Raw genomic sequence first — 12,016 nt, forward strand, 5'->3', positions numbered from 1 at the left:
TCCAAGCACACCCATGTTTTTGGCAGATTTCAGCTCCTTGTAGTTGTAGGACTGAGGTCTCCATTTCCTTGGCTCTTGGCCCCTCTGTCTTCAAGCCAACAGTGATGCTTTTGAGCCCTCCTCAGATTTTCAACCTGCCTTCCCCTTCTGATTCTCTCTCTCTGCTTTGAAGGGCTCACATGATGACATTAGCTCCACATAGGTAACCGAGGATAATCCCGCTCTCTGAAACTCAACCAATTAATAATCTTAATTACAGCTGCAAAATCTCTCTCTGTAAATAACATAACATAGCCATGGGTATGATACCAGGGGACTAAAGGTCCCAGAAGCCAAATCTCTGTCTACTGCAGGTTCATAGGAGTTCATGCCACTATTCTTTTGTTACCTTTATCTAAGTTTAAGGTTACATCCAAACAAAAACGTTGCATAGATTCATGAATACAGTGCATGGAATTGGAAAGCTGTAGTTGTGGCGTCGTTGATCCTCTTGGTAGTTCCATTTCTTCCTAACAGTCCTGGGTCTCTTTTGTTCCTCTCTTATCCACCAGGTCACCAGCAAATCAAGCAAGGGACCTGTGAGGTGGTTGCAGTGCACAGGTGCTGTAACAAGAACCGCATAGAGGAGCGATCCCAGACGGTCAAGTGTTCTTGCTTCCCAGGACAGGTTGCTGGCACGACTCGGGCTCAGCCCTCTTGTGTTGAAGGTAAGACCTTTACAGTCAGTTTCCCTAATGTTGCCAAAGGACCTAACACTATAAGAACCTTCTTGCTTTATTGTCTTTGCAACTCCAAAGAAAAGTAGGCTGCACCTAGGTCAACTACGTCAGTGTCATTTAAAAAATGAACATAAAGGGACTTCCCTGGTGGTACAGTGGTTAAGAATCTGCCCGCCAGTGCAGGGGTCACAGGTTTGATTCCTGGCCTGGGAGGATTCCCTAGGACCCCCCAACTAAGCCCATATGCCACCAGCTACTGAGCCTGTGCTCTAGAGCGCATGCTCCACAGCCAGAAGCCGGTGTGCACTGCAACTAGAAGAAGCCTGTGGGTAGAAATGAAGACCTAGTGTGGCGAAAAATAAAATAAAAATAAGCATAAATATAACCCTACACATTTCTTGATGAGAAAGGCATTAATGATGTCTCTCAAAAGGTACCAATGAGGAGTTCTCTTACTGGACAATTAGGAAGATATGGTTTGATTTCTTCTTGCCTGGCTGTCTCTTCAAATATCATCCAATGGAGCAGTTACCTCCCCAGACACCCTCTTCTCCCTGCTCTCAAATGCTGCTCAAAAAGTTAGCAACCTGGTTTTCTCCCCTCCTCTTTAATGTTACAGACTAATACTCTCTTTTCTTTTCCTAGTTTACTATTAGTGAGACATCTTTGGGGCAGGTTCCCTGAGAATAGTCTGGGATCATGTATCATTTATTTGTTGTTTCCACATCCCCCAGCTGAGTACTGAGCCAGTAGTTTAGAAAAATGAATGAGGATAGATGGTTGTAGATGGAGGCCTGGGACTGATTCCTTTTGATGCCCCTGGCTCCTTCCAGCAGACACCTTGTTAGACACAAGTGTAGTCCCCAGGGGAACACACACATGAGGTAAGTCTTGTAGCTGTTTCTCTACAGTGGCGTGGAACCTCTGTGAAAATGAACACTTCCCATCTTACCGGATGCATCTCTAAAGGTAAGTGGTTAAAACACACACACCCATTCTTATCTCTGGAATTATACAGTTGACAACAATAGCTGACTTACACTTGCCAACTCCCCTACAGAAGGCAGACACAGATTTATAGATTGTATAGCGTGCTTGTGTGGTATGCATGTCCATGGTCTGTATCAGCACAATCTTAGTCACCTTTCAAGCTGGAGGGTGAACGTGGAATGTTTCCTGACTACAATTCCTCACCAGAAACCCTGGAGGTCAGGTGAGTTGCCAAATGCAGATTTCGTCAGATTTTCTCAAGGTAAAAAAGTACATATACCGTCTATTAGCTAACAGTCCTGAAGTCTTCTTCAGTTGCACCCCATAATCACAGATACTAATATTTATGCAGTGAAATATATGAATATTCATGCAGGATGGGATAAGCCAAGATGAAGAGCCTCATGTTAATTCAAGTCAGGTATTGCTACCATCATAAATAAATTCTTGCCATTTTCAGAGCTTTTTGGATTTGGGGATTAAAGATAACGGATTGTGAAAGTGAAATGAAGTCGTTCAGTCATGTCCAACTCTTTGCGACCCTGTGGACTGTAACCTACCAGGCTCCTCCGTCCATAGGATTCTCCAGGCAAGAATACTGGAGTGGGTTAAAAATAGAATGAGGAGCTTTAACATTTTTTTTTAATTGCTAATTTTGGCTCTCCGGCTGGAACAGTTTTGTTGTTGTTCAGTCGCTCAGTCGTGTCCGACTCTTTGCGACCCCATGGACTGCAGCGCACCGGGCTTCCCTGGCCTTCATCGTCTCCCGGAGCTTGCTCAAACTCATGGCCATCGAGTCGGTGATGCCATCCAACCATCTCATTCTCTGTCATCCCTTTCTCCTCCTGCATTTGGTGACTCACCTGACCTCCAGGGTTTCTCGTGAGGGATTGTAGTCTTTCCCAGCATCAGGGTGTCTTCTAATGAGTCAGCCTTTCACATCGGGTGGCCAAAGTATTGGAGCTTTAGCTTTAGCATCAGTCCTTCCAATGAATATTTAGGACTGATTTCCTTTAGGATTGATGGGTTTGATAGCCTTGCAGTCCAAGAAACTCTCAAGAGACTTCTCCAACACCATATGGAAAAGCATCAATTCTTCGGTGCCCAGCCTTCTTTATGGTTCAACTTTCACCTCCATACGTGACTACTGGAAAAACCATAGCTTTGACTATATGGACCTTTGTCAGCAAAGCAATGTCTCTGCTTTCTAATACACTGTTTAGGTTGGTTAGAGCTTTTCTTCCAAGGAGCAAGCATATTTTAATTTCATGGCTGCAGTCGCCATCTGCAGTGATTTGGGAGCCCAGGAAAATAAAGTCTGTCACTGTTTCCATTGTTTCCCCATCTATTTGCCATGAATTGATGGGACTGGGTGCCATGATCTTCGTTTTTTGAATATTGAGTCTTAAGCCAGCTTTTCCACTCTCCTCTTTTACCTTCAAGAGGCTCTTTTGTTCTTCACTTTCTGCCACTAGGGTGGTGTCATCTGCATATCTGAGGTTATTGATAGTTCTCCCAGCAATCTTGATTCCAGTTATGCTTCATCCAGTCTGGCATTTCGCATGATGTACTCTGCATATAAAGTAAATAAGCAAGGTGACAATATACCGCCTTGACATACTCCTTTCCTGATTCAGAACCAGTTCATTGTTCTATATCCAATTCTGACTGTTGCTTCTTGACCTGCATGCAGGCTTCTCAGGAGGCAGGTCAGGTGGTCTGGTATTCCCATCACTTTAATAATTTTCCACAGTTTGTTGTGATCCACACAGTCAAAGGCTTTAGCATAGCCAATGAAGCAGTAGATGTTTTTCTGGAATTCTCTTAGTTTTTCTATGATCCAATGGATGTTGGCAGTTTAATCTCTAGTTCCTCTGCCTTTTCTAAGCCTGGCTTGAACATCTGAAAATTCTCGTTTCATGTGCTGTTGAAACTTAGCCTAGAGGATTTTGAGCATTACTTTACTAGCATGTGAGATGAGTGCAGCTGTGTGGTAGTTTGAACATTCTCTGGCATGGCCTTTCTTTGGGATTGGAATGAAAACTGACCTTTGCCAGGCCTGTGGCCTCTGCTGAGTTTTCCCAATTTGCTGGCATATTGAGTGCAGCAGTTTTGCTCACCACCTCCTGTACAGTGTTCTGAACAGTTTAATACATGCATTTCTCCATTATTGAGCCCAAATCATACTCGCTCCTTGTTCTCGTTCAGATCAGTTCGCTTTTCTGTACTCTGCTGTCCCCTCCACAGTCTAAGAGCCTTGTCATATTTTGCGGAGTTTGCTATCTTAGCGTTCCAACATTCACCCAGTAGCCAGAATGATCTTTTGACGGAAATAGAACTCATCACGTCACTCTCATATTTATTAATAAACCTTACTTCAGTGACTTTCTACCGTCTTTAAAATGAAATCTAAAGTCCTTACCCTGTTGGTGTGGCTGCTGAAACCCTGCATAATCTGGTTTTGTCTTTTTTTCTTTCCACTACTGTACCCTAGCCACACTGGAGTCTTCTCTGTTCTCTTTCATCTCTGCACTTCACCCGTCTGTATCCACTACTTGAATCTTTGCCTTTGTCCCCTCAAAACACATTTGTCCAGTTGATGCCTGTTCTTTCAAATCTATATGTTCTGTATCTCACCATACTTCTAGTTCCTGACATGAATCTCATTTTGTTGTAAAAACTTGCTGAATATTTGTCTTCCTATTAGTCTACAAGTTGCTTGAAGATGGGAATGGGATCTTTTATTTATATCTCTCCGAATTGGCTGATGCTTGGTGAGTGTTAGCATAGCAGAGAATTATTTCATCTTCAGTAATCACAGATTCATTTCGAAAAGTAACAGCAGTGTTTGCTTGCCTCTGTAGATTTTTGATTTTTTAATAAAAATCATGTAGATTTTTATTGTTTTTGTTGAATTATTATGACAGTAATAATAGTTGACAGTATTATGATAGTTTTAAGTGATCAACATAGTGATTCAATATTGATATACATTACACAGTTATCACCATGGTAAGTCTAGTAACTATCTGTTGCCATACAAAATTATTAAAGTATTACTGATTGTATTCCCATGCTGTATATTATATCCCCATGGCTTAATTTATAACTGGGAGTTTGTACCTCTTAATTCTCTTCACCTGTTTTGTCTAACCTCCCATACTTCTCCCCTCTGGAGACCACCAGTTGTTTTTTCTTTTTCCTGTATCTTTGAAATTTTTTCTGTTTTGTTTGTTCAATTATTTTATTTTATGGATTCCACATACAAGTGAAATCGTATGTTATTTTTTCTTTATCTGACTCATTTCACTTAGCATGATACCCTTTAGATACATTCATGTTGTTGCAGATGACAGCATTTCATTCTTTTTATGGCTGAGTAATATCCCACTGTGTGTATAGGGACTTCCCGCATGGCTCAGTGGTAAAGAATCCACCTGCCAATGCAGGAGACGTGGGTTCAATCCCTGGGTCAGGAAGATCCTCTGGAGGAGGGCATGGCAATCCACTCCAATATTCATGCCAGGATAATCCCATGGACAGAGGAGCATGGCGGGCTGCAGTCCATGGGGTTGCAAAGAGCTGGACATAACTGAGCGCGCACGCACGCGTGTGCACACACACACACACACACATACATTTGTATCTCACATCTTCTTTATCCATACATTGGCTATTGTAAATAATGCTGCAGTGAACATAGGGGTGCATATTTCTTTTCCAATTAGTTTTTTTTTTTATTCTTTGGATGAATAGCCAGAAATGGGATCGCTGGATCATATGGTAGTTCTAACATTAGTATTTTGAGCAATCTCCATACTGTTTTCCATAGTGTCTGCACCAGTTTAAATTCCCACCAGTGGTGTATGAGATTGACTTATCCTATGTGGGATCATTTTCTGAACTTTTCTTTCTGATAGTTTGTTACTAGCTTATAGAAATACAATATACTTATGTATTTGATTTTTGTATCCTGCAACTTTACTGAATCCTTTTGATCAGTTTTAAGTTTTTTGGTGGCGTCTTTAAGGTTTTGTAAAAATACATACCATTGTAACATCTGCAAACAGTGACAGTTTTTGCTTCTTTCTTTCTAATGTGGATAACTTTTATTTCTTTCTCATAGGAGTGGGACTTCAATACTGCATTGAATAAAGGTGATAGTAGGGATCCTTGTCTTGTTCCTGATCTTAGAGGAAAAGCTCTCAGCTTTTCACCTTTGACGGTGATGCTACCTGTGGTCTCTTGTATGTGGCTTTTATTATGTGAGGTGCATTCCTCCATACTCACTTTGTTGTGAGCTTTTAAGCAACTGGATGTTGAATTTTGTCAAGTGCTTTTCCTTTATCTGTTGAGATGATCATGCAGTTTTCTCCTATATTTTGTAAATGTGGTCTATCATATTGATTGATTTGCAGATACTGAATCACCCTGAAATTCCTGGAATAAATCCCACTTAATCATGGCATGTGGTCCTTTTAGGGTTTCCCTGGTGCTCAGTTGGTAAAGAATCTGCCTGCCAATGCAGGAGACCCAAGTTTGATCCCCAGGTCAGGAAGATCCCCTGGAGAAGGAAATGGCAGCCCACTCCAGTATTCTTCCCAGGAGAATCCCATGGACAGGGGAGCCTAGCAGGCTACAGTCCATAGGGTTGCCGAGAGTTGGACATGACTGAGTGACTGGACCACTACCATGGTCCTTCTAATGTGTATTGTTGACTTAGGCTTGCTAATATTTTGTTGAGATTTTTTGCATCTATGTTCACTACGTACACTGGTCAGTAATTTTCTTTCTTTTTTTTTTTTGGTAGAGTCTTGGTCTTAAGTTTTGGTCTGTAGTTTTAGTATAAGGATAATGAGTTTGGAAACATTCCTTCCTCTTTAAATTTTTGGAATAATATGAATAGAATAGGTATTAACTCTTTCTTTAAGTGTTTTACAGAATTCATCTGTGAAGCCATCTGGTCCTGGACTTTGTTTTGAGTTTTTGGATCACTGATTCCATTTCAATACTGGTAATCAATTTATCCATATTTTCTATTTCTTCTTGATTGTCTTGGAAGTACGTGTTTCTAGATTTCTTTGAGGTTGTTCTGTTTGTTGGTATATAATCATCTGTACTAATCTCTTACTATTCTCTGTGTTTCTGTGGTGTCGGTTGTAACTTCTCTTTCATTTCTGATTTTATTTATTTGGGCCCTTTCTCTTTTTTGGCTCGATGAGTCTGGCTAAAGGTTAATCAATTTTGTTTATCTTTTCTGAGAACCAGCTCTTAGTTTTACCAATCTTGTCTGTTTTCTTTCTGGTCTCTATTTCATTTGTTTCTGCTCTAATATTTCTTTCTTATGCTGACTTTGGGCTGTGTTTGTTGTTCTTCTGATTTCTTTAGATGGTAAGTTAGGTTGGTTCAGATTTTTCTTGTTTCTTGAGGTAGGCCTGTATCACTATGATTTCCCTCTTAGAACTACATTTCCTGTATCCTATAGATTTTGGAAAATTTTATTTTATTTTTATTTTTGAGATATTTTCTGATTTCCTGTTTGATTTCTTCATTGACTCATTGTTTGTTTGTTTGTTTTTAGTAACATGTTATTCCGACGCCTCATCTTTGTGTTTTCTCCAGGTTTCTTCTTGTGATTTGATTTCTTGTTTCATACTTTTGTGGTTGGTAAAGATGCTTGATTTCAGTCATCTTAAATTTATTGAGACTTGTTTAATGGCAATAATGTGATCTGTCCTGGAAAGTGTTCCATGACACTTGTATGTGCTTTTTCTGTTGTTTTTAAAAATTATTTTTATTGGAGTGTAGTTAATAGTATTGTGTTTCAGTTGTACAGCAAAGAGATTTGGTTATACATATACATATATCTATTCTTTTCCAAAGTCTTTTCCTATTTAGATTAGTACAGAATACTGAACAGAGTTCCATGCAACTATATAATAGGTTCTTATTGGTTATCTATTTTAATACAGCAGTGTGTAATTTTCAGTTTTACCTCAATAAAAAAGTTCTGAACTTATATATATAGCATGTCATTAGATATTAACTATGACACACATATGTATATATATTTAATCATTTTAAAATGACCTCATGGTTTGGGACATATGCTTGTAACAAATACATTTACAGATAAAAGAAAAATATAGCAGTGTGTACATGTGAATACTAGACTCCCAATCTATAGGTTCACCCCTGGGAACCATTAAGTTCTTACTCTAATAAGTTAATAAATACATTAATTAGCATTTTTAAAAAAGATTCCACATAGAGGTGATATTATATGATACTTGTCTTTCTCTTTCTGACTTTATTTGATAATCTCCGGAGAAGGAAATGGAAACCCACTCCAGTGTTCTTGCCTGGAGAATCCCAGGGACAGGGGAGCCTGGTGGGCTGTTGTCTATGGGGTCGCGCAGAGTCGGACACAACTGAAGCGACTTAGCAGCAGCAGCAGCAGTACCATCCAGTTCAGTTCAGTTTAGTCTCTCAGTCGTGTCTGACTCTTTGCGACCCCATGAATCACAGCACGCCAGGCCCCCCTGTCCATCACCAACTCCCAGAGTTCACTCAGACTCACGTCCATCGAGTCAGTGATGCCATCCAGCCATCTCATCCTCTGTCGTCCCCTTCTCCTCCTGCCTCCAATCTCTCCCAGCATCAGGGTCTTTTCTAGTGAGTCAACTCTTCACATGAGGTGGCCAAAGTATTGGAGTTTCAGCTTCAGCATCAGTCCCTGCAGTGAACACCCAGGACTGATCTTCTTTAGGATGGATAGCTTGGATCTCCTTGCAGTCCAAGGGACTCTCAAGAGTCTTCTCCAACACCACAGTTCAAAAGCATCAATTCTTCAGTGCTCAGCTTTCTTCACAGTCCAACTCTAACATCCATACATGACTACTGGAAAAACCATAGCCTTGACTAGACGGACCTGTGTTGGCAAAGTAATATCTCTGCTTTTCAATGTGCTATATTGTCACCCTGCTTATTTAACTTCTATGCAGAGTACATCATGAGAAACGCTGGGCTGGAAGAAGCACAAGCTGGAATCAAGATTGCTGGGAGAAATATCAATAACCTCAGATATGCAGATGACACCACCCTTATGGCAGAAAGTGAAGAGGAACTAAAAAGCCTCTTGATGAAAGTGAAATAGGAGAGTGAAAAAGTTGGCTTAAAGCTCAACATTCAGAAAACTCAGATCATGGCATCTGGTCCTATAACTTCATGGCAAATAGATGGAGAAACAGTGGAAACAGTGGCTGACTTTATTTTTCTGGGCTCCAAAGTCACTGCAGATGGTGATTGCAGCCATGAAATTAAAAGACACTTACTCCTTGGAAGGAAAGTTATGACCAACCTAGATAGCATATTGAAAAGCAGAGATATTACTTTGCCAGTACCATCCATGTTGCTGTAAATAGCATTATTTTTCTGTAAATGTTGCTGTAAATAGCATTATTTTTCTTTTTAATGGCTGAGTCATATTCCATTGTGTATATATACAGCATCTTTGTTATACATTCATCTGTCGATAGCCATTCAGCTTGCTTCCCTGTCTTGGCTAATGTAAGCAGTGCTGGAGTGAAACTTGGAGTGCATTTATATTTGTGTTTTCTGTGGATATATGCCCAGGAGTGGGAGTGCTAGATCATACGCTAGCTCAATTCTTGGTTTTCTAAGGAAACTTTATAGTGTTCTCCATAGTGGCTACACCAGTTTGCATTGTCACTAAGAGTGTAGGAAGAGGGTTCTCTTTCTTCCACAGCCTCTCCAGCATTTATTCTTCATGGGCTTTTTGATGATGGCCACTGTGACTAGTGCAAGGTGACACCTTGTTTAGATTTTCAGATGGTTAATAATGAGCCGTGTGGAGCATCTTGTGCTTTAAAATAAGCGTGCGTTAAACTGACCTCTTTAGATCGGCTTCCTTATGGTCTGACCTGTTTTGAATTCTTGATTTCAATTACCTACCTACTCCAGGATATTTCTTGAGGAGAGATGTCCTTTACAGCCCTGCAGGCTTTGCCTATATGCTGCTGCTGCTAAGTTGCTTCAGTCGTGTCCGACTCTGTGCGATCCCATAGACGGCAGCCCACTAGGCTCCTCTGTCCCTGGGATTCTCCAGGCAAGATCACTGGAGTGGGTTGCCATTTCCTTCTCCAATGCATGAAAGTGAAAAGTGAAAGTGAAGTCGCTCAGTTGGCCGGATTCTTAGTGCCCCTAAGTGAAGTCGCTCAGGCGTGTCTGAATCTGCGACCCCAGGGACTGCAGCCTACCAGGCTCCTCCGTTCATGGGATTTTCCAGGCAAGAGTACTGGAGTGGGTTGCCATTTCCTTTTCCAGGGGATCTTCCCAACCCAGGGATCGAACCCAGGTCTCCCACATTAGAGGCAGACACTTTACCGCCTGAGCCAAATAAGCCGCGATTTTAAAGTTGTTGTTATGGAAAATGTCCACAAGGCGGCAGCACTTTCTGTTGTGAATTTATTTAGCTTTGGCTGTGCCCGGTCTTTGTCACTGCATCGGCTTTTCTCTAGTTGCAGAGGGCGGGGGCTACTCTCGTTTGTGGCGCTTGGATTTCTCACTGTGGCGGATTCTCATGCTGCAGAGCACAGGGTCTAGAGTGCAGGCTTGGTAGCCGTGGCGCTCGGGCCCAGTTGCTCCACAGCATGTGACATCTTCCCAGACCAGAGATCAGACTCGTGTCCCCTGCACTGATTCCTATCTGCTGTACCCCCAGGGAAATTCTTGGCAGCACTCCCTGATGCTCCAGTCGGGTTCCTTGGGCAAACAGAACTCTAGAGAAAGTCATGTTCCTGGCTTGTAGATTACAGAGTACGCTGTGCCAGGGCTCCTGTCTCATGACTTCTTCCCCCACTACCCTCCACCACCCAGACAGATCCTAAGCCCTGTCAGAACTGTGATGCCGAGGGTGCTGTCCTCGTTAGGTGGGGGGGCTCTGAGGAGGGAGATAGCTGGTGGAAACCTCAGCACCGGGAGACTTGGAGACCAGGTGACTTTTTAGAGCTCTTCTGGCCCAGAGGGTCCACTGTTGTTTGGGTATACTAGGTTTGGTTGAGCTGTAGGAGGGCCTGCCTGGATCTGGAGAAGGGGGTCCCATCCATAGGGCTTCCCTGGTGGCTAAGATGGTAAAGAATCTGCCTGCAGTGCTGGAGACCCCCGTTCAGTCGCTGGGTTTGGAAGATCCCCTGGAGGAGGGCATGGCAACCCACTCCAGTATTCTTGCCTGGAGAATCCCATGGACAGAGGAGCCTGGCGGGCTACAGTCCATGGGGTGGCAAAGAGTCAGACACGACTGAACACCTAACACTTTCACTTTCCACAGGGGACCAGGCATGCTAGGTTTCAGTTCAGTTCAGTTGCTCAGTCGTGTCCGACTCTTTGCAACCCCATGAATCACAGCACGCCAGGCCTCCCTGGTCCATCACAACTCCCAGAGTTCACTCAGACTCACATCCATCGAGTCAGTGATACCATCCAGCCATTTCATGCTGGGTCGTCCCTTTCTCCTCCTGCCCCCAATTCCTCCCAGCATCAGAGTCTTTTCCAATGAGTCAACTCTTCACATGAGGTGGCCAAAGTACTGGAGTTTCAGCTTTAGCATCATTCCCTCCAAAGAAATCCCAGGGCTGATCTCCTTCAGAATGGACTGGTTGGATCTCCTTGCTGTGCAAAGGGATTATCAAGAGTCTTCGCCAACACCACAGCTCAAAAGCATCAATTCTTTGGCATTCAGCCTTCTTCACAGTCCAACTCTCACATCCATACATGACCACAGGAAAAACCATAGCCTTGACGAGACGGACCTTAGTTGGCAAAGTAATGTCTCTGCGTTTGAATGTACTATCTGGGTTGGTCATAACTTTTCTTCCAAGGAGTAAGCGTCTTTTAATTGCATGGCTGCAGTCACCATCTGTAGTGATTTTGGAGGCCCCCCAAATAAAGTCTACACTGTTTCCACTGTTTCTCCATCTATTTCCCATGAAGTGATGGGACAGGATGCCATGATCTTCGTTTTCTGAATGTTGAGCTTTAAGCCAACTTTTTCACTCTCCACTTTCACTTTCATCAAGAGGCTTTTTAGTTCCTCTTCACTTTCTGCCTTAAGGGTGGTGTCATCTGCATATCTGAGGTTATTGATATTTCTCCCAGAAATCTTGATTCCAGCTTGTGCTTCTTCCAGTCCAGCGTTTCTCATGATGTACTCTGCATAGAAGTTAAATAAGCAGGGTGACAATATACAGCCTTGACGTACTCCTTTTCCTATTTGGAACCAGTCTGTT

General features: G+C 42.4%; 1 protein-coding gene across 1 annotated transcript in view; it reads left to right on the top strand.

Annotated features, from left to right (window-relative positions):
• The window catches only part of FAM19A4 (family with sequence similarity 19 member A4, C-C motif chemokine like), a 175,668-nt gene that overhangs the window by 146,979 nt on the left and 16,673 nt on the right, over positions 1-12,016 (top strand). The window contains exon 4 of the mRNA XM_013973472.2: positions 552-707. Coding sequence (XP_013828926.1) covers positions 552-707 — 156 coding nt within the window. The remainder of the gene's footprint in view (positions 1-551; positions 708-12,016) is intronic.

This window comes from Capra hircus, chromosome 22 (assembly GCF_001704415.2).
Source record: "Capra hircus breed San Clemente chromosome 22, ASM170441v1, whole genome shotgun sequence".
Lineage (NCBI taxonomy): Eukaryota > Metazoa > Chordata > Mammalia > Artiodactyla > Bovidae > Capra > Capra hircus.